At 43.1% G+C, this 23,813-nt stretch overlaps 1 protein-coding gene across 2 annotated transcripts in view; it reads right to left on the bottom strand.

Annotated features, from left to right (window-relative positions):
* Positions 1–11,420: 11,420 nt before the first annotated feature.
* Positions 11,421–23,813, bottom strand: part of NPY (neuropeptide Y) — a 217,981-nt gene continuing 205,588 nt past the window's right edge. For both annotated transcript variants that reach the window (XM_069648318.1, XM_069648319.1), the window contains one exon: positions 11,421–14,406. Coding sequence is in view for 1 of the 2 variants with exons in the window: in XM_069648319.1 (XP_069504420.1) it covers positions 14,382–14,406 (25 nt within the window). In the remaining variant the exon portion in view is untranslated. The remainder of the gene's footprint in view (positions 14,407–23,813) is intronic.

Raw genomic sequence — 23,813 nt, 5'->3', positions numbered from 1 at the left:
GTCTGATTGCGTGGCTGATTCTGATGCTCTTGGTGCAGACTCAACCACCTTATTCCTTTTTCCCTTGGGAATCGTCTTTTGCTTCATCTCCCTTCCTCATTTTCCTTGCGCTCCTCCCTTTCTGAGTCGGACATTGTCTGCCCCCAATTCATGCAACTTCTTGTATCTTCATTGTTTCTACTGATTTCTGCTCTCCAGGCGCTCGTCTTCCCCCTCCCCTTGGGGTATTTGTTCCAGTCCCATTTCATCATATATTTTATCGATCATTTCTCTGATGCTTCTGGTGTCAAAGTCATCTTCCATATTTGCCCTAGACGTGCCTGGTACTGAATCGTACGCAGGAAATAATTCTTCTATGTCTTCCCAATCTACGAATGGAGCAGGTTTTCTAACCTCTCTCCCCAGATATTCAAGATCACATGCTCTCTGTCTCCACTTACTTTCTATGTCATCATCAAATTCTCTGTGCTTCCTTGCCTCTTCTCTTATTCTTTCTTCCTCCTTTTTCTTTTCATTTCTACATTCATCTGCCCTTCGAATTCCCTCATCTCTTTGTCTCTTTATTCTTTTCTCTCGTGTTCTTTGTTCTTCCTCTGACCTCGGTTGTTCCTGTGTGTCATGATCATTTGCTGCTCTTTGTTTGCGATCGAGTTGTATTTCTTACTCTTCGCGATATAGCTGTTCTCGCCTTTGTCTGTCTTTCTTTCTTATCCTTTCGTCTCTCAACTCCTTTTCTTTTCCCTTTCTCTGTTCATCCTCTATCCTTTCTTTCTGTTTCGCATCATCAATACCTTTGCCATCAAGTTTCAATAAAATCTGTCCTCCCATCCATTTGTTTTTTGCAAATGCTATCTCATCAGTTCTATCTTTGTTTCCCTTCCATCACTTCCCTTCTCTTTCTTTGTCGAGAAATGCACTTGTCTGTGCCTGATCCCTTCTTTCATCATTGCGTCTCTCCTTGTCCCTCGGGACTGTGGAGGTGATATCCTTGTCCTTATCTTTCCCTTGATTTTCGTCACTACTATGCGTAGGTGACTCATGTTTACCCCGTGGCTGCTTTAAGCTATCTCAGCGGGTATAATCCCTCGTCCTTACTTTCCTGAACCTTCGTTTTGGATGGGGCGGGTGGCGCGGTAGGCATCTCACCCCCCCTCTGAGCATATATTAAGTATCCAATCTACTGGGGCTCCTCTCCCTTCTCTTGTTCATACATTTTCCAAAGTTCTAAAATAGCTAGGCGTTTGTCTAGCTTTTTGCCCGTGTATGTGGCATGCAAATATGTCGTCATATGTTGCAAGACGGCTTTAGATAAGGACCCACCCTGTAGCCATGGCATAAACATTTTGTAGGCAGTTCCTTTAACCCACTCTGTACTGTATTTCTTCAGTTTGGGTGCATGTTTTGGCAACTGTTTTCATAAGTGTGTCAATGGAGTTATGTCCTCCATGCTCAAATCTGTTCCCTTTCCTCTTATATAACACTTGCCAACACTTTCGTGTGGCTTGAACAGTTCCAACAATATGAGCGAGCACCAAACACTGCAAGCTCCAATCCCGAATTTTTAAAAATGTGTATACCTTCTATTTTCCTCAAAAAACATCAATGCATGCAATATTATCTCAGCTATTCAATTGCGTAAAATTTTAAATCAATTTTCTCAAAAAAATGTGTTGATGTATGACGTCACAACAAAAAACATATAAGACAGACGCTTGACAGACTAGACGAACACCAGCTGGTCACAGGTATCTCTGCCTCTAATCATTGCCCCTTCATGGAGTTTAAACGTACCCCTTTCACAACGTCTTTAATCATCGTGGTAGTCTAATCGATCCCCCTCTAGCTGGGACTCTGGGTACACCTTCTAGCCGCTTGTATTAAAAGTTTAGGAATAAGGCGAATCCTCTCACTTCTCGGGTGTCCTCCCCGGTACCCTCTTACTTCTCAGGTGTCCTTCCCGGTAACCTTTATTTACTCAATTATCCTCGAGTCACTATCCCCTTATATATATACATTCATCTCTACTTCTAACTATATTTTGTTTTCCTGCCTCCCTCCGTTACCTTTTCCCTTTACTTGTTCTAAGGCATGCACTTTTGCCAAAACATTCAATCTTTTTCACTCACCGTTCGCATGGTTCCTCTCTGGACCCTCGGGATCACCGCCTTTGTTACCGCCTTCTTCGGTTCTTCACCCGCTCAGCTGCCCGTAGGAATGGGAAGGGATAGCGTGGGGAACACGATCCCTTCAGGCCCTGGTCTGCAGTTTTCCTTACACTACCACTGTCTACGGGGAGCTTCATGGTCTAGTCAGCCGAATGGCAAAGGACTCATGATATTGCCGAAGAGCTAGAGTTACTTTATGTCGACGGTTAATGGGTGTCTTATTCTAATCAATAATCGATAATCGATAAACCATCCTCTCCTACCAAGTGTATTTCACTGTGGTTGGCCTCGAAACTGCCTCTTCTGTCTGGAAAAGTTCTGATATCTCTGCCTGGGTGTGAACACGTGCTTCTCCTCGCTTGGCTGGTCGCGTGATTCCCACACCGTGAATTTGTCTAGTTTCTCTCAATTTGTGTATTTGATTCTTATTTAGCTCAGCCACCTACCTACGCTTTCTTATCTTGACCTTTCAGAGACAGGATATTCTGTTTTTAAGTTTCAATTATATGTAGCTACTGTTCGTTCCTTCTATTGGTATGACCTTGGCTCTCCAGGCATGAGTTGCATCTGCCGAGTTTTGATTCAGCCGCCTCTTCCCGTTTTGCTAGAATATGAATCTCTGCTCATTCGGCCTTTAGTAAACTGAGTTGATTCTGCTTAGTTTGCAAAGTGGAATTACACTTATACTAACGTACTTTGTTTGAGGTAGATGATTGTATAATGGCGCTTGCTGCACTATTCTTCTACTTAGCATAGAAAGCCATACTGTTTTCTTAGCTTTCTTGCAGTTCCAAGCATATGTACAGGTGTAAACTGTTCGGCTGTATTTATTTTGTTTACAGCTTAACTCTCTTGTATGTTTGGTATCATTCTTTCACTTTAGGTTCACAATCTCTTTTCTGAAGGCGTTTTGTCTCTTTGTGTCATCCTCGGGTTGTCATTTCTTCTATCAGTGAGTCTGTCCGGGTCCTCGTGACGTCACCATTCGTCTTCCATTAAGACCTTTTTGGTTTCTTCCGGGACTGTACTTAGGCAATCTTCATTTCGTCTCATTTGCTGATAGGTTTTTCTTAATGGATACCTTACTGTCCATGGTTTTCTGGGTATTGGTACTTCAATAGGCGTTCCTCTTCTGATAGGTACTGGGCAGAGCCCCACTGTGGCTCTCTGCTGGTTTATTTGCTTATCATACGTCACATATTTTGGTGTGAACGTTCCTGGTACTTCAAAATGGGTGATTGGAGTGCAGGCTTTATTTGGGACCTCCTCTACAATGGTATACCTCAAGTTCTGGCACATGGAATGGCACGCTGAGGTAGTGTAGGCTATGATTCAGTGAATACTGAAAGGGAAGCAGAAGTAGCAAAAGAAGGACAATGAGTAACAGATGAGGAACAGGGGGGAGCACAGAGAGATATGAGGGAGGTTATGCAGTGGGGACTGGCGCTCAGGATGCGTCACAGCAGCCAAGTAGCAGTCGTGAAATGTAAAAAGGGAACAGGGATGGCTCAGACAAATATCAAGGGACTGCAGTTCCTGCTATTACAGACGGGACTGGGAAGAGCACATTATGTACCAAGGCAACATTTGGATCAAAATAATTTAATGAAAATGCTACCCTCACTCAATGCAGGAGCAGGAACGTGGATTTATGTCCTGGAAAAACAGACAGCTGGGATAATGTTGGCTGTGGGGGATATGAAAAGTTTGTTTGCTGCTCTATTGGGGCAGGCAGATGATATTTGCAGGGTATCCACAGGTGCAGCTGGACACTAATGATCATGACAGCGCACCCTTTGATGTTTGAAGGACACAAGTATGGGCAGCTTTGAGAAACGAGTACCCAGAAATGGCAGATATAAATTCAATTATGGCTTGCACTATGAAGACAGATGACAATCCTGCCTTGTATATTCAGCAAATTCAGGAAATGTGGTGAGTCGAAACAGGGGAGGCATGGGATACAAATGTTGCAATATTCTATCACATGTTAAGGATGGTACTCCCCAAAGACGTAGTGATCTAGATAAATTAGTGGGGATTGAAGCAAAAGGTTGGCCTGGAATTCAGGCACACAAAGTTCATCAATTTAGAAGGAGGCTAGAAAAAGAGAAAAAAGCACAAGAACAGTTGCAGAAAGCTGAAGAAAAGCTAGCACAAAAGAAGCTAGCTAGGCTAAGCATGGAAGGGGCAAAGATTATGAGCTCTACTGAAAGACAGCAGGGACAGCAAGGACAATCTGAACAGGATATGGCACAGGGATGGGCAAATGGATATGCTACAGATAGCCAGGAGATGGGAAGTTTTCAGATTGGGGAAGAGGAGATTTTCAGAGAGGAGGAGGTGGATTCGGAGGAATGAGGCCTAGGTTTGGCAAACAATTTGGAGGTCAGTAGTACCACCATTTGGAGGTCAGTGTTGGTCTTGTGGAAGGAAGGGGTATTTAGCACACGATTGCAGGAGTTGATCACCATAGCTTTATGATTCTTGCCCTAACCCAAACAGATCAGCAGGTAGGTTTGTGCATCATCCCATGACACACATGCAGTCCCCAACTATGCCATATGCCCCAGGATCTGTGCAGCCACAGCAAACACTGGTAGTTCAGCACCAAGGGCCTAAGGATGCACAGACCCATGTGCAAAACCCAGCTGCACTAGCACAGGCACATATACAATCCTGGGATAAGGCTCCCTTACCCCCAAGGTACAGTGACTAACTATACTGGAGCAAGTGTCTTCGGGGTAGTTCTTTCCTGCTCCCAGGTACTAGCACATATCCTTACTAAGGCAGCACATAGAGAGCTCTGACATGTCCAGTCCAGTCAGTCTCCGGAAGAAGAACCCCAGGTAGGTGTGATGATAGGTTACCATACATTTACTTTTAAGGTGGATACAGGGGCAACTAAATCTTGCATCAAGGAAGGTATGTTTCCCCTGTCAGGATAGATGATGGACACACAGGAGTTCTCTGGAGCAGTTTTGTCAGTTCCTTACATGGAGGCTCTACCTAGTACGGTAGATACAAAGGATTTGTCAACTCATGTGTTGTATTGTGCAGATACCCTTGTGAATCCCTTGGGAAGAGATCTCCTGAGGAAACTGAATTGGATGATCTCGTTTTCAGAGGGAAGGTATAGTATGCTCGACAACAGATTTGTATCTCGCTAGGACAATAGTGCTTCCTTGAGCATGTTGCAGAGATAGCGCAGTGCGAGCATTGTTTATACATCCAGATCTATTTCTCTGCGGGGTGATGATAGTGCTAGGATGGGTGCCTGTGATTAGAGATAAAGCGCTGCGTGTGCCTGAGTTTTTATTCTATCCATTTGCCCACAAGACAAAGCACCGGGTACTGTTATTGCTTTGCATCTAGAAACAGTGATTGTGCGAAAGGACAAGGTTGTTCTTTAGGCACAGAGGAAGGAGAGGTATGGCGTGCAGTTCTGTGCTTAGATCCAATGTTGTCATTAAGGGGGGTGTTCGACGAACAGTTGTTTGAGGATGCTGAGGACATGGGAGAGATGGTTTTTGAGAATTGTAAACCTTATATTATGATACAGCATAGAGAGATACCGCAGATTAAGGGCCTCATTACAACCCTGGTGGTACAGGGTTAACGGCGCTGTAAAAGGTGCCGGTGCCGTTAAACCCATACCGCCTCATTACGAGGTCCCCTCGCGGTACCCGGTAAGTAACACCTGGTCAAACCAGGTGTGCTTACCGGGTCCCGCGAGGGGAAGAGGGAGCAAACAACGGGCCAACACATAATGGCCCTTTGTTTGCTCCCTCTCCCATTCCCATTCAGCCTTATGGGGGCTGAAATGGAAATGGGGAAGGACCGGGTCCTTGGAGGGAGGAATTACTGAGCCGTCCGAACTCGGAATGGCCCGGTAAGTCCTCATTCTGTGGACCCGGATGCGATTTCGGCGGCAGCCATGCCGCCAATAGTGGAATGGCTACCGCCAAGGTCGTAATAAGGGCCTAAGACTATTGTTAAACCACATCGCCATATTTGCAGGAGGATTTGGAGGAAGTACATGATGTGGGGTTATTGAAGAGCATAGGGGCAATGCAGATAAAGTTAAAGCCATTATTTCTCTAAGTGAGGCAATACCCCATGTCAAGGGAGGCTGATGAAGAGATCTATGATACTATTGAGGTGTTGTGGCAGGAAGGTATAATATAACTATCAGTGTCCCTGTGTAATAGAGCCATATACCCTATAAAGAAAGCAAGTGGGTCTAGTTGGAGGATGGTAGAGGATTTGCATCCTTTGAATAATATTGCTGAGGCTGAGTTCCTGGCGTTTCCAAATCTTGCTACCATTCTTTGTAATATCCCCAATGGATCCACTCACTCCACTATGATTGATTTAAAAAATAAATTTTTCTCAGTTCCTTTGTACTCCTATTATCAATATCTCACTGCTTTCAGGTATTGTGGACAGAGATTTCAGCACACAAGGTTACTGCAGGGTTATTGTGAATCCTCTACTATCTTTAATAGGGTGGTACAGATGGATTTGTGGAATTTACACATGCCTAGTACGGTGATCCAGTATGTGGACGATTTCTTAGTGTGTTGCACTTCGGAGGAGCAGTGTCAAGGAGACTCAATAACGTTCTCAATTTGCTCGCCGACATGGGGTACAAGGTGGACTAAGAGAAATTGCAGTATTGCCAACCAGAGGTAGTGGGCCTCATTACAACCCAGGCGGTAGGTTCCCTACTTTACCACCATGGTGTAAACTCCGTTGGATTTACCGCCCCATTCCAGATTCCTGTTATATCTGTTTCCTCATCCCACACGCTACTGACACTCCCAAGCTGTTTATTCCATGAGAAATTTCACCTCCAATCGATGAAAATTTGTTTGTTAAAAAGGATGGGGTGGGCAAGAAAATGTGAGGTGCAGCCTATGTTCTCAGTTGAAATTGGAAGGTTCTCTTTTTTCGCAAAATCGATGGGAGAAGGGGGTGATGAGTTGCAGAGCAGCAGGATTATGGGGGCTTGCAGAAGAAGCAGTGTTACATATGAATGAAAACTGTCTTGTGATTTGGAATGTGTACATTAAAGAACTTACCTGACTGAAGCAAAAAGAAAAACCTGTGAAGATCCAGTTGCTTACACGTTTCCTTGTGTTTCAGGAGTGAGGGCACTGTGCACCAATCAGAACTGTAATAAGATCATACGAATTGAAGACCTTACTGTTGGGATTGCCGTGATCATGGATGCATATTGGACATGTGGAGACTTTGCCTAGCTTCAGGTCCCATCAGCTCGGAAAGGAGTGTGTAGTATTTCCACATTGCATTTGCCAGTACTTATAGTGCCTGACGTTCATCTCACTGTTGTGAATGTGCCACCCCAGGTTACACCTGCGCCCCCTGCCCTACAATGTGTCTATAGATCAGGGAATGTTATGGACCTTCCAGAGACAAATGCTCCAGTTATTTTTCATCGACAGCTTCAGAGACACTAAGGAACATTCTAGAGCAGTACACGATCGATGTTCAGAAAGACAGGAGTATTTTTCACCTACCCCTAAATCCTGGTGTTCAGGCTGCTGTGAATGCCAAATGGCTTCAAGTGACTCGATATGGACTGCTCCAAATGGCTAACCATATGAGCATGGGTTTAATGCCATCAAGGAGGAAATGAGAGCGATTTGATTGATGATGCTCCAAAATCAGTACATGCTCGACCTCTTTACTGCCATGGAGGGAGGCGTGTGTCAGAAAATCGGCAACTATTGCTGCACCTACATTCCTCCCAATGATCTAGATAATGGCGCTTTAACCCAAGCAATTGGAGCATTGCATAATCTCCATATTGCCAAGGAAACTGAGGCTGGAATACAAAGGCAAACATGGCTGGACCAACTTAGTTGTCCTAACTGTCTAAATGTTAGTGCCCATTGTTGTTTTACTGCTTGTGATTTTTTGCTCCTGTCAGGTACTGTTGAGGTGCTGTTCTGAAAAGCTACCTAGAACAGCCACTATGATGTCGGTTACTTTGACCACAGCTAAGACCCAATCCCATCTTAAAGCATGTTGGCTTACAATCAGATCCAGGGATGAGTATGAATTGAATTGGTCCTCCAGGTACTTTCTTGTATCATCCACCTGATTTAGATAATTATACAGAACATTGGGTAGACTGTGGAAGAGATGGAAGGTGTCTGTTTTTGTCTTGTACCCCAGAGGAGTATGCTCGTAGTGGGGAGTGCACGCGTGATGCTTGTAGGGTCTGAGTCCCCAAGGATGACTTTATCAGGGTGAGGGATGCAAATAGATTAATGGATTAACTAAGGGGGGGGAGTGTTGGGATGCATGTACAGTGTCCCAATAGGGGAAAGATGTTTACAATACATAAGTTGTATAAGTCCACGGTCAGGCTTGTTTAAACACAATAACGTTGCAGTTCGCATGTGTCCTGTGTAGTTTGGGGATTCAGTGTATATGTTACTTTGGATTTAGTTTGAATACATTTTCAGTTAAATCATGTAGCAACATAATGAGCAATAATGTAATTGCAATGTCATTGTGTTGGGTGCAACTTTGTAGCTCATTGAATTGAGCTGAGGAGCTCAGTGTTCATAAGCCAGAGAACAATGTTTTTGCTCTAAACGCGAGGGAAGAGTTTTTCAGTAGAGAGGGTGGTTGTAGGGGGATGCAGTGAACTTGTGAAGTGGACACATGGGGACTTAGGATGCCTTAGAATAAATATGTAGTAAGAGTATTGTGGTATCCAGAAGTTCTTGAAGATTGCAGGCTTATTGTAGTTTAGAGACGTATGCCACAGAGTTTTTGGTTTGAAGGGGTTGAGTTTAATTCCCTCCTCCGATGTTTGGATGACTGAATTCAGGAGAGGGGGAGGAAGCAGAACACATCAGGCAGATGGTGAATGCAGGCCAAATGGTTTCCGGAAGCAAGGATGGAATTAACTGACATTAGGTTTGTTTTTATGGTTAGATGGATGTGTAGATGTGAGGGACAAACTTCCTAGGAATACAAAGCCTTGTTTTTGAATGGCTAGCATGCCCGGTTAGTATTGAAAGGGTCGGATTGGGATTAGTCAATAAATACATTAAATTGATGCTTTAGGGCAGAGTTTGACCAATGTTTTATGATTTCATTTGGGTTCCCAGGAAGATAAGCAGGATACGTGCTAGGGAGGCCATATGATTTAATATGGAAGTTGCATGAGGTGTTGTGAAGGACAGCTGAAGGGGTAGTTCGGGACGCCAGCTTGCCTGGGTTAATAAGGTAGCTATAAAGGGTTCAAAGGAATGGCCACTGTCTTCACTCCTCCCTCTTTTTGATGGGATCTTATCGCGGTTATGCGCATCACAAATTGGGTTACAATTTCACTGACAAATTGGGTGAGTCAACTGTTGAAAATTGTTTGAGATAACAGACCAATTATATTTCAGGAGGTCATGACTGGTTACATAATGAGACCACATGAAAAGGCGATTGTGTTTAGTAAATGCTTACAATCGGCTTAGAGAATATAGGGGATTTCTACGCTCTTTGTATAGGGTTTAGCTAATAGGGATTGTGGGATGACGTAACTGTTAAGTATAATTATGTAAACTATTTGATTGTGTGTGCAGAAACTGTAACTTTGTTGAACACAGTGTGGAGTTGTTAGTTTTTAGCTTTAGATAGCTGACTAACCCCCCAAACCCCAGCTGTTTGCACATAATCAATTTGCTTTTCTGGCAATGTGCATTCACTCTCTTTTTGATGTTTTTATTGTATCAGGGTTTGGGTTTACCCTTCTACCGAGGGAATGTTTAGTTGATGGACATATGATGAAGGGGTGGCAGGAAGAACGGGGTGGCCACCCATAGAACAGATCTTGGTCTACTCATTGCACAGGAGGAATGAGGATGCAGTAGCCATCCTGCACTTTGCGTTCTCATAGATCCCAAAAGGTTGCTCCTACAGATTAATAACAGGTTATCCTTCCCTGGGTTTGGTCTAGCAGATGCTTCAGCTTGCCTTAGTGTCACTAAGTGAATGCGTTCACAGAGGGTGCCTTATAAATCAACTTTATATAAAATACATTTATCAAGAGTAATGTTGTCTTTTCCTTACTGCCATAAACTTATCGCGTTAGGAGGCCAAGCTTAACTCTTGTCTTATCAAGCCTCTTACACTTCTCAGGTAGGGACGTGCATCCAGGTAGCCCGAGGTAAAATTCTGAGAGAAGCAAGGGCTGTTGAAGTTGTGTGGGTCATTACTTGCCTGTAAAGCCTGCACCCAGGGCATTGATCACTATGTTTTCAACAAAAAGATTTTCTTTGAAATGAAAACTGCTCACATGTGACTGCCTTCACCTCAAAGAAATACTATCACAATTTAAAATGGCCACTTCAGGCAAAAGAAAAGGAATTTCCGAAAATAGCTCCTTTCCTGTTCTAAGGCAGCCATGGCGGGGAACAGAGGAGGTAGCGTGTACGGTAAGTGAGGTACATATAAATAGCAAAAGTAGAAGTTTTAGGAGTGGTAGGTTGGCAGGGGGTGGCTGGAGATGGCAGATATATGTGGGACATGTTGGCCATGAGAATACAGGCTTGCCTCACCGATTACTGCCAGCAATCCAAGCATGTGTGATGGTCAAAGCGCATGTGTGCAAAGCACATGATGAAGGAGCCATCAGCCACATTCAGTTTTTCCAGAGATGGCCTCTAAGGAACGCCAAAGGTCAGCACTATATGGCAATATCTTGGGAGCTATTTTGAATTGAGAAATATCTTACATTTGGGCCACCGATAAGGCGAATACAGTCGGTTGACATTTCTGCAAGGCACTCCCACAAGCCCCAGTTCTGCACTCAAATGCATTATGTTGCACCCGTGTCTGCCATACCAGATGCCAATTTATAAAAAGAAAATGTGTTCAATTTTGAATTTCAGCAATTCTAAAAGCAAATGTAGAATTCGTGAGAAGAAAGCTAATCAGAAATCACAACAGAGATGAAAAAAAAGAAGACATAGTGGTTGCTCGTTGTTAATATTTTCATAGCGAATCACTGTTTAAAACTCCAATCCACAAACCTCCAGTGAAAACATAAGCGGGTGAGTGGTTGTTCACCAGGAAGCAGACCTTCTTGAAAGACAATATAACTGTAAAGCTCAAACATTGAGTCAATAACGTTTTTGCAGAGAAAAATCATTATTACAAATACTTAAACCACCCATGTATTCATGTTAGAAGAGTCATAGAAAGTCAGCATCAACGCACTTTTTCGTTCATTTTTTTATTGAGTAGATTAAAACACAGAAAAACATTAGTGGTACATTGTACAGAATGCTGTGCTTTTTTGATTGGCGTTCTCCCCAACCTGTACCACCCGATTCAAAGATTTCAACTCACTGACAAAGGTTAACCGTATTGATTACCATCTGAGTGGACTGCAAATGTGACTAATAGCGAACACGGTAACTTCCCAGCAGGACATTTTGACTTTCAATGTGGGACACCTCTAAGTGAAGATGGTCAATTAAGAAACAGTCATGACAATTAGAAGACAACCTTAAGAGAGGTGTGGGGAGAAGAAATGAGGACCAGCTAAAATGTCCTAAAGCCACTCAGACTGTAGGACTGTCCTATTCGAAAAGCCACTGACCCATCAGACTCCGCCCTGCAAACAGTGGGATCTAAAAATGACTTCACCCTCCTACTCCCCCATATCTTTCTTTAATTCTCTGCTTTAAGACAGGATTGGCAAGCATGGGTGGGACACACAGAAGAACACAACAGGACTCTAAGTACATTGGAAGGAATGGTGATATGCCAACAAGGGCTGATTAAGAAAAAACTCCTAAAACTGGGGCAATGATATTTACATCAAGGTTTTTATAAAACAAGCATTTTGCGAAACCAGATTAACATCCCAGTTGCAGAACCTTTGTGATGGGATACATGTGCGCCCAAACCATTACATAGCAGTTGTTGTGGCTCTTCTGCAGTGTCGACTTATTCATTTTACAATTTGTACTCAACGAGTCCAAGATGTCAGCTTCTTTTTACTGGTTAACAAAATACAAGTGAACGGGTCAGTGCGACAAGCATATCCCCTTACTGTTCATTCACAATTGACACGGAGATTCAAGTACCACACATACGTTTTTACAATACTTATTTTTATAATTTGTAGCATCTACTTGCTTGGTAGTTTAGGTATAGTGCTGAACATCATTGGTTACATGGTAAAGCAATATACATTTGCACACTAAAACATGGGCAAGTTAAGTTTCTTGCACATACGTCTATACAGTTAACATGACACTTGACAAATATTTTCTAACCACAGTGTCACACATGTTTTTCACTGTCTCGTACCGATATACATTTTGTATACTTGTTCCATTTGTTCATGTGATATGACCCCTGTCGCTCTCTTCATGTATCGACAGTAGAAACTGTACAATGTTAACTGTATAGACCTATGTGCAAGAAACATAACTTGCCCCTGTTTTATATTATTACTATATTACTTTACCAAGTAACCAATGATGTTCAGCACTATACCTAAACTACCAAGCAAGTAGATGCTACAAATTATAAAAAATAAGGTGGTACTTGAATCTCCCTGTGAATTGTGAATGAACAGTAAGGGGGTATGCTTGTCACACTGACCCGGTCACTTGTATTTTGTTAACCATTGAGCCCTCCTGGGCAGAATAGGGTTTTTTCCACGAGCCCTTGTTCATAAGCTTCTTTTTGCATCCAACATTTTGTGATCCTTTGGTATATTTAAAATGTGTGAAGTTGTGCAAAAACATATTTCCATGTTCTCCGGTACACAAGTGAAACGAGAAATCTCGAGTTAGTAAACAAAAAGTGTGGTGCCATTGTATTTAAAATCAGCATTACCAATAAATGAGAATTCCTTTTTTAGATCTTGAAGTATAGATGTTGACAGGAGACTTACGTTTACTTGCCAAGTCTAACAGTGCAGTCACTCCTCCAACACAAGGGTCTAAATGTGGGGCCACTAGTGTCATATTTGAATATTTGAAGCAGCTGATAATTGTTGAAATGGGGCACCTTGCAACCGGTGTAAAACTACACAGAGGAAATTGTTCCACACACACACACATTAAGGTCTTGTCAAAGATACTGCAGACAGTACAACATATGATTTAGCACACTACTAAATTTTAAAAAGTATACCTTATCAGGAAGAGTTTAGGAGAAAGACAAGTACTACCAGTTCCTGTGAGTTACATTGCACTGCTACACTGTGTCAAGATCAAAAAGCACTGCCTGGTACCAAAAGCCACAAATGGTTGGGTATGGGGATTCCTCACCAGACATTGCAGCTCTTATTGGAACATGTTTTCTTAACTTCTATCACTACATTATTAATCAGCATTTATAAACCTTAGCTTTTTGGTCTTTTAAACAGGTGCTGAATATATACTGTAGCTCTCCCTGTTTCCACCTTGTAGAAGTTTCTTCACCTTGTTCATCAGGTTTCCGTGCTTCCCTCACTGAATGTGAAAGACACAACAGGCAAACAGATGGCACTAAAGCAGGGACTGTAGCATGACATGTAGGAACACAAAAGCACTTCTACAAAGAACTGTTCAAAAGCAAATATGTTCTCTGCCAACATGTACATTTGTTGACTTCCATCTAATGAACAGGGAAGAAGGAGACATCGACAGGAAATCGCTTGTGGCTAACATTTCCCAGATCCGAGTTCTCTATGTGTGGGCAAAATGTAGTTTGAAACCGAATAGTGACAAATATTTTAAAATGTGTTAATTTTCGTGAATGATGCATTGTATAAAGAACACCAACGAAGGGGAACTATAATTGCTGGAAATGGTGGTTGGTGTCAAGTAAACTGCCCAAGTAATGAACAATTTACAAGGATCGTCGGATCGTCGTTGTCTTGGAACGGTCGGTGTACATCCTGCAGCCGGGCAGCTGGACAGCACGGGAGGCGGGCTCAAAACTCAAAGCTCAAGCATAATGTACCAATAACAGCTAACCCCTGTTACTCTGTAACAATTTTCAATGCTCAAGTCATTTATTTAAATTAATTTATGTACATTTTAATGGAGGGACAAACTCTACAGAATTCAATGTAATGCCTGCATGCTCTGGCTCTTTTTGGATGAGCGTGGAAATCTGTTTACAATATGGTTTTAAAAATCGGGAATACGGATGCTGTTCTTCAGTTTCCATCCATCACCACATGGAAGGATCACCAAACCTAAAACATATAAAGGACACCGGGTTAATCAGCTTTCTTTTCATTTAATATACAGTTACAATTCTGTGCATAATATTGGCTGATCTTCTATTTGCAGCACAGGTTGTATCATAGTACTTGAATTAGTCTCATTTCTCAGTAATGTCGTGATAACATACAGAAATCTCCACTACCTGTGGTGGCTGTTGAATGTTTTTAATGGAGGAGCGTGAATATATTTTCCAGTAATGAGTGTGAGTGACCAAGCCTAGTGAGGAGAACAAACCAACAAATTATGGTTTGGGTTGTTCTCCCCATGACAATTTCTTTTAAATTATGAATTTTGTACTACACTTTTATGTGAAAAAATTGGTAAAAAGCCGTACAATGCACAATTGGTTCTGTAAATAACATATGAAAAAAAGATATAGATGCCAGCTCACCACAGTATCGATGTGCCTTTTCCAACACATGTTCAGGATGTCTGTGCCCAGCATTGCTACTGTAAGAACACACCCATGTTGGCTTTGCCCAGTAATTTTAAATCTGGCTGCGTCAATATATGGCAGTATTGCCATTGCCACTGTAAGAACACAGGCGTTCTGGCATTACCCAATTGTGCCAAAACTGCCACTGCAAGAACACACTGGAGTTACTGTTGTCCAATAATTCAAATAATGGAACAAAACATACTCATGAATGTTTGGTCCACTAATGTGAGTATTGCCACTGTAAGTACACATTTGTGTTGATGGTTGCCCAAAAAGGCCAATACTGCCACTGTAAGAAGACACTTGCATTGACTTTGCCTCAAAATTGCAGCACTGCAACATTAAGGAAATGCTAATGATGGCTTTCACCAATAATGTGAGTTCTACGGCTGTAAGAACACACCCATGGTGGCTTTGGCTTTGTCAAAAAAAGGCCTCTAGTGCCACTGTACAAGATAATGTTTGCCCGAAGGGTTCTTTCTGGGGGGCAGAAATAACTGTTCTGGAATTTGTATATTTAAATTCCTTTTGCCTTTGGTTAGTTTGTTGCTCATGTTACTACTGAGGTGCATCTGCAAACTGTAATGTATCCTCCTGGCATTAGGATGTGGCTTCACTTGACTCACAAGCTCGAAAGAGCAACATTCAACCATTCGATATCAAAGATTTGCTTTACTCCAACTTTGCTGGCTTTGCCTAGCATTTCAGTCTGAATCACCATATGTGTGGCGACAGATTAAAGCTATGTAGGTACCTTACAATGACAAAGAATGTGGGTAGCTCTTAGCACAGGCCCCTGCGGTACATCCCTGGCGATTTAAGCAATTGTTACTAAGAATGTTGCCGCATAAGCAGATTCTTTTTCTTATTCAAATTTAGTAATCTGGGTAACATGCAGTTAAACAGTCGAAATACGTGACATAGAGACTAGACTACTTGTTTATAGAGAATGAAAAGGGACAAACAATGGGTGTTGGATGGACTGAATGTTCACTGACCAGCGGGATGGAATAAGTGCACAGCCAGGATTCGGAATTGAGGGGAGCTGGGAGCTCTTTACCTTGTAGCCAAGAAGAGTCTAGTTAACTTGACACCAACAGCTACCAGGAGCTACTTGTGGCTCCCCAGGCCAACCGATGCCGAACAAGCACACCAATTTAAATGCAACTCTCTGCATTTGTGACAATATATACATAAATATTAGGACATGTCGGTAAGAGATTTAAAGCATTGGGGGTCATAAATAATGGATAAAAGGACCAGTTTAAATCTTATGTGCAAGTAAGATTTGCAAAATGTGATGTACTAGCTCCTCGTTCCCCAGTGGTAGGTCCTGGTCTCTGTTTACTTCTGGATACCCAGGAGCAGTTTTGTGCTCCTGCTTATCCAATCTTAATTTCGATCTCCGACAGGGTGTTTATGCCTCGAAGTGAATATGATCCCTCTTAAATACCTTGGTTTTGAGGTGATTCACATTCAACATTTATATGTCAATATGGTCTGAGAAAAAACATGTGTTCAACCGCCGCAGTCTGCTGTATTCCAAAAAACGAAAACATGTATTTAAGAAAATAGTCTGCATACATGTGCCATAATGACTTGATTACTTACTAGTAATCTTGAGGTTTATTCACCTTCCTCCCGATCCACAATCTATTGTTGGTTTTACCAAGCCACACCATACGATCTCCCACACCCTGGGAGGGTGGAGAGGGAAGTCCGTAGTGTGACGAGGAAGAGTAGGACTAGGAGTAATGAAGATTACCGCTAAGTAATGAATGCATTACCTACATGTCCCTCTTCCTCGTACCATTTCCTACCTCATGAAGTATACCCAAGTATACAGAGTGAAAGGGACCCCCAGATACAAAACACCCATAGAGCATGATCATTGCTGCATCCCTCCACCAAATGTATAACATAACAATTGCAGCAACCCCATGCCAGGCGTGAGAACCCCTACCCCAAAGGAACCATCCTGAGGGTTAGCCACATTGAATATGTAGTGTTTCATGAGCGTATTAGGGTCTGCCCGGGTGGCTGCTCTGCAAATCTCTTGCATGGTAATAACGGCAGTATCAGCCCAGGAAGCAGCCACAGCCCTGGTGGAGTATCCCTGCACCTGTGAAGGAACGGGAAGTCCAGATGATCCATACGCCATCTGAACTACTGTTTGAATTCATCTGCTGATAGTAACAAGCAAGGCTTTCCTGCCAGACCCGGGAGTCCCAAAACTCACTTCAGTACCACCCTCCATACATGAATGGTATGCCAAGCCTCCTCTTGGGCAGTCTTGGGATTCTGGAAGAAAGCAGGGAGAACCACATTCAGGCATAGAATTTAGACAAATAGAGGCACCCCTATTTCCCCCAGACAGAGAGCTGAAATTATAGCAATGAGAAAGGCCATTTTAAGAGTCAACAATTTAAGCCGGGTGCAGCGGCCATGGTAGGCAGACTCTTCACAGAAGCGCCGGCACCGTTAGCAACGGTGCTGGCGCTTCAGAGTGCCCACTCCCATAGAGTCCTATTGGACTCTATGGGAATGGGGACTAACATTTTACCGGCGCCTGACTTCTTCGGGCCATCAGACCTGTACTGACCAGGTGGCACCGGGAAGTCAGGCGCCGGTAAAATGTTATGAGTCTGGCGGCAGCCCTACGCGGTTGTGAAGCCCTGTTGGAAAGGGCTGTTTGGGTCTGTGATTCCTGGACTTCTTTTCCTCATTGTTTGTTTGTTTGTTTGTTTTATTCATTTTTAGTGCGCGCCGGACCCAGGGGTAGCAGGGTGCAATGGCAAGAAAATGCGAAACTTACAAGGTTACATCATAGCAAAATGTACATTAGAAAATACAATAAGGTCACACAAATAATTACAGAATATACAGGTTCAAGTAGGTCAATCAGAATTACAGTTGTATAGAGTGAAGGTCTAGTGATTAATATCAGTAGGAGGTAGGTAACACCGGTCAACTGAGGCCAGTCGAGGTAAGGAATTGAATGACTTTTTTCCTGAAACAAAGGTAGGGCAGGTCCGCTCTGAGGTCTTGTGGTAGTGAGTTCCAAGTTTTAGCAGCCTTTACCGGGAAGCTATTTCCTCCAATAGTAGTGAGTCTAAAGTTCGGTATTGTCAAGCAATTAGAATTGACAGCTCTGGTTGGTCTAAGAGATGTTCTCCTGTGGAATTTGTCAGTCAGGTAACTAGGGGCAGAGTTATTAAGGGCTTTGTGGGTCAGGGATAGCATCTTGAGTTTTATTTTGCTCTCCGTGGTCAACCAGTTGTGGTGGCGTCTGGCGGAGGAGATATGGGATCTTTTATTAATGCCTAGTGCTGCTCTCAGGGCATTATTTTGTAATGTTTGTAGTCTTTGGGTTATTTTTTTATTAGCTCCAGAGTAAAGAGCATTACAATAGTCAATTCTGGAGATAATTAAGGCTCTGGCCAGGATTAGGCAACTCTTATTGGAAAGGAATGGTTTACCGGCTCTTATCAGTTTGCACGTGTAGGCCGTGGAGGAGGCAAGGGATTTTAGCTGTTTATCAAGTGATAAGGTAGAATCAAGATAGAATCCCAGGGTTTTTACATCCTTGGATACTTGGATGATGTTCCCATCTATGTTGAATGAGGAGAATTCCTGACCTAGTTTTTTGATATTGGCTTGGGTACCCAGGATAATCAACTCTGTCTTATCATCGTTTAGACAAAGGCCGTGAGTGGCCATCCATGCCTGGATGATAAGGTATACCTTGTTCACCAATTCTGTGTCTTTTGCATGATCCCCAGAAAGCGGGAGGAGGATCTGTGTATCATCTGCATAATTAGTGTAGGTGATACCAAGATGGTCCAGATCATCAAACATGGGCTTGGTGAAGATATTGTATAGAGTTGAGGAGACACAAGAGCCCTGGGGAACACCACATGAGATAGGGGTGGGATCTGCCGCTGCTGAGGGGGAGAAGACTCATCATTCTCTCACTCAAGAATGACTTGATCCAAGTGGACAAGCCCCTCGCTTCTTACCCAGAACACCATAATATCTTTGGTGTATGTACTATTGTGCGCACTGTTGTGAAGCCCCGTTGGAAAGGGCCGTTTGTGGCTGTTTTGGGCTGAGGTGGGCGAGGAGCACCACACTGTCTCACCCATCAGTTCATTGTGAGTTAATGTTTGTTATTATTTTTAGATGACAATTATTTCCAAAGGGAAACTTGTAGCATTGTGAATTTGCTACTTGTTTTATCTTTTCTCACGCAAGCTGTGATTGTAATTCTGACACTTGAATTTATCACAGCCTTTGGTTACATGAGGAAGAGTTGTAGGTCTATTTCATACACACTGAAGACAGATATGCCGTTAGAAATGGACAAACTGAAGCTCGTAGAGCAGTTAAAACACACTCCTCTTAAAGTGAATCAGCCAACATGCAATAACAAAGACTGTGTGCCCTTAACTAAAAGTGGGGCGTACACTACCTGGGTGGATATACGTTCCTTCTATTTGGTTGACTCAAACATACCGCATCTTAGTAATGCGGCTTCTGATGGATCACCTACAACGCATATGGGCAATTCTAATCTAAATCCTTTCTTGTCATCGCGGACGAATCTCAGTGATAAAACCATGGAAACTGTCCATGTGACGGTGAGTGCTCTACAACAGTCTCCCGTGAAGTACTGCCATAGTATTTCTGATGGTCAGCTAGGTATTACACCTATGTCTACTGCTTCTGCTAAACCACTTGTTATGACTTCATCCCCTGCAGTCACTGATGACTTGATAATTATTGATTCACCTTCAAAAAACAAAGTTAGCTCACTGGTAACTGGGCACATTGACACCGGTACAAATACACTCCCGTCTTCATCTGGTACCCTTTTGCCTCCTGATATACACCAGTATGGCGATTTACACACATCGCATCGCTCTAGCTTATCACAATCTATGATAATGTTTGCAAACACTGCACACAATTCATCGGCTCTGTCGATATCTTTCTCCCAAACTTATCCTGCAAGAGAACTCATCTCAAATCAACCACACGTACCGTCTTCTTCCTCTAGTTCTCTGCTGGTTCCATTACTACACCCGACCTCAACAGCAATGAACGTGGCTCTCTCATCCGTAACAAAATTGTACGAAACCATTGATATTAGGTTAAATACACAAACCGAACTTTTAAACAACATACTTAAACAGCAACGTAATGCAAACCTCACTTTAGAACAATGTATACTAACTTCCAAACCTTGTAGAGAGACACAATTGGAATCCCAACAAGCATTTCCGATTTGCTCCTCGAGAAACTGTGCATGCCAATCTCAAAAAATATTCAGATACAAACAAATATTGCTAAACGCGTTTTGCATATTCCTTCACTCATGCAAACTCCTTGTCCTAAACTTGATTCTGACATAGCACCCCGAGAGATAATATGTGCACACATTAGCGATAGCCAACATAATTCTCCTGAACTTCTTAAAGTGTCTTCTGACAACGCTGACTGAGTAAAGTCCAAGAAATAGACACAAAAGAAAGGCTTAGCGCTAATAGAGGCAAGGGATGATTTTACGATATTCTCCAAGTTGAACAGAATTTCTAGCAGTAAAACTACACCTTTAGTTTAGTTTAGTTTAGTTTAGTTTATTAATTTGTATAGCGCGCCATACCCTGGAGTATCAGGGCGCAAGCGGACAAGGATATGCTCAACTTAGTTACAGGTACATAGAAATGGGGGTACAAAGATGCGCTGAGCTTGGTTACAGATATGCTCAGCCATTGCAAGTACAGAAAAAAAGGCAGGAAGTGTAGGCATAGGCAATATTACAGCAATTGAATGTGAACAGGGAGACATAAGCAGAATTATAGCAAGGAAATATGAACAGGGAGAGATCCAGGACAGGGGTGCGAGGAGCATGCTCCTGTTCACGTAATATATATAGTTATATACAGTATTGTACAATGTGACAAGTGGACTAGTTAGTTGTCATTGGCTCTCAGCCACCTGGTGAGGTTTTGTCTGAATTTAGCAAAAGGCTGAGGTTCTCTGACGTCATGGGGGAGGGAGTTCCATAGCTGCGCCGCCTTAACCGGGAAGCTGTTACCTCCTATAGTGGCAAGTTTGAAACGCGGGACTTGAAGGCAGTTTGCGTTGGCTATTCTGGTAGGTCTGGAGGAGGTTCTTTTACGTAATCTATCCATGAGGTAAGGTGGAGCTTTGTTGTTGATACATTTGTGGGTGAGGGAAGCGATTTTGAGATGAATTTTGTCTATGGTGGTGAGCCATTTGTGTTCTCTTCTTGTGGAGGATATATGTTCGTTTCTGTTTATCTTGAGTGCTGCTCTCAAAGCATTGTTCTGGAGCACTTGAATTTTGTGGATGGTCTGTTTATTAGCTCCAATGTAAAGTCCATTACAATAGTCTAATTTGGATAGTATCAAGGCTCTGGCAAGTGTAATGCAACTGTCTGTGGAGAGGAATTGTTTGCTCGCTCTGATAAGTTTGCATGTATATGCTGTGGCAGAAGCTAGAGAGTTAACTTGTTTGGTAAAGTTCATGGTGGCGTCTAGGTAAAATCCTAAGGTTTTTACTTCATGGGCTACTTTTATGTTGTTCCCATCGATAATGAAGTTGTCATAATCATGGCTGAGTTTGGATATATAGGTAGTGGTGCCCAGGATGATAAGCTCAGTTTTATCATCATTCAGGCATAGGCCGTGTGTGGCCATCCATGCCTGAACGATGCTATAAATTCTGTTCACTAGGGCCAGGTCCTTGGCGTAGTCTCCTGATAGCGGGAGGAGGATCTGGGTATCGTCTGCGTAGTTAGTGTAGGCGATACCCAGATGATCCAATTCATCAAAGAGAGGCTTCGTAAAGACATTATAGAGGGTAGGTGATACACAGGACCCTTGTGGAACACCGCAGGTTATGGGGACTGGATCTGCTGAGGCTGATGGCGCGAAGACTCTCATGGTCCGATTGCTCAGGAATGACTTGATCCAAATTATGGCCTCTTTTGAGAAGTGGGCTGCCGAGTCGAGGTGATTACAGAGGACTTTGTGGTCCACTAGGTCGAATGCCGCTGATAGGTCCAGGAGGAGAAGTAGGGCCGCTTGGCCATTGTCTCTGCAATCGTATATTTAGGCCTTAAGGTCTATTAGCGCTGTCTCGGTCCCATGTTGCGGCCGGAAGCCTGATTGACGGGTTCCAAGTAAATGGTTAGTCTCTGGGAAGCTTTGAATTTGCGAGTAAGCCACTTTATCTAAGATTTTTAGAAGAAAGGGCACCGTCGTGATGGGCCTGAAGTTAGTCGGAATGGCAGGGTCAAGGGTTTGCTTCTTTAGTAGTGGCAGTACCCAGGACTCTTTTAGGTTGATCGGTACTGAGCCTGAGGTAAAGGAGGAGTTGATTAGTTTGGTTATAAATGGCGACAGTTCTCTCGCAGCATCCTTGATGAGTTGTGCTGGGCATTGGTCGCCTTTGCAGTTGGACGGTTTAAGTCCCAGGATGACCTTTTCTACCTCTATGGTCGATACCTTAGAGAAGCAGAATCGGGCTCCCAACTTGGGCTGGGGCGGTGGCGCTGAACTCTGAAGGATGTGTGGTGTTAGTGATGCCTTCTTGATGGCAATTTTGGTTTGTAGGTTTGCTACTTTGTTTATTAAGGCAAGTTGTATGCTAGAGCACCATTGTTTATCCTTGGTGCAATTTTCTTGGGGTACAACGGGTGTCTCTAATTCTTTCAGAATGCTGAACAGTTCTTTGACACTAGATTTTGAGTTGGATATTCTAGTATTGTAGGTTTCTTGTTTGGCTAATAGTATTTCTTTCTTGTATTGGGAGGAGGCTTTGGAGAGGTTGAGTTTATTTTTGACTGATGGGGAAAGTGTCCAAATGGTTGCAAGTTTTCTTTTAGCCAGCCTAAGATTTTTTAGGTGGGGCGTGAACCAAGAATTGAGGTGTTTTTTAGGTTTGCTGTTTCTTAGTTTGAGCGGGGCTATGTGATCCAAGGCTGAGGACATGGCTGCATTATAATGTTCGACTAGCAGATTAGGGTCCATGCAGTCGGATAGTGCGTTTAATTTAGGTAGTATAACGGGCATCAGATTTTCTGCTGTCATTAGTTTTTTATTCCTCGTTGGCATAGGTGGGGCAAGTGAGGGCGGGGCAGTGACCTGATAGGTTGTCACTGAGAATAATAGCAGGTGGTGGTCAGTCCAGATCTGCGGTACAGAATCTGTAATATTTACATCGCAATTATGTTCCGCTATCCAGTCAAGGATGCGACCTTTGTTGTGGGTGGGTAGTTTAACTTTTTGGGAGAATCCCAGCTCTTTCAAGGTCAGAGCAATCGCTGACGATTGGGTGTCCTTAATGTCATTGTACCCTAGATTAAAATCTCCTAGCACTATTGTTTGGGATGTATTTTTTAGGTTGTTGGACAGGGATGTCGAGATGTCCTCAGAGAAGGTTCCGATAGGACCTGGTGGTCTGTAGATGAGGATGATGTTTAGGGTTTGGGAGTTGCCGGTGGCTATTTTGACCGTGAGGGATTCACAGGATTGCATATTGGTAGCAGTGATGATCCTCATGTCCAGGCTAGTTTTAGCTATAATTGCTAGACCTCCACCTCTGGAGGTAAGTCTGTCCGCGCGTAGGATTGTATAGTTGTCTGGGACTGCTAGTGATAAGGCTGGGCCAGCCGCATCATGTAGCCAAGATTCTGAGATGGCCAAGAAGTCTAAGTTGTCTGTGACAATGATATCTGAGATCTCTGTAGCGTGTGCGACTAGCGACCTGGCATTTATAAGTGCGCCTTTGAGATGTGGTTTGTGGTCGGTTAAGTTAGGGCTGGAGATGTTGTGACTACCTTTGGTTGTCTGTTTGGAGTTATATATTTTAGGTCTGTTAGGCTTGGGCTGTTTCCTAGTGGGTTCC

This window comes from Ambystoma mexicanum, chromosome 2q (genome assembly GCF_040938575.1).
Source record: "Ambystoma mexicanum isolate Mex_15411 chromosome 2q, UKY_AmexF1_1, whole genome shotgun sequence".
NCBI lineage: Eukaryota > Metazoa > Chordata > Amphibia > Caudata > Ambystomatidae > Ambystoma > Ambystoma mexicanum.
Note: the sequence above shows the minus strand (reverse complement) of the source record. Positions and strands in the feature narration are given on the sequence as shown.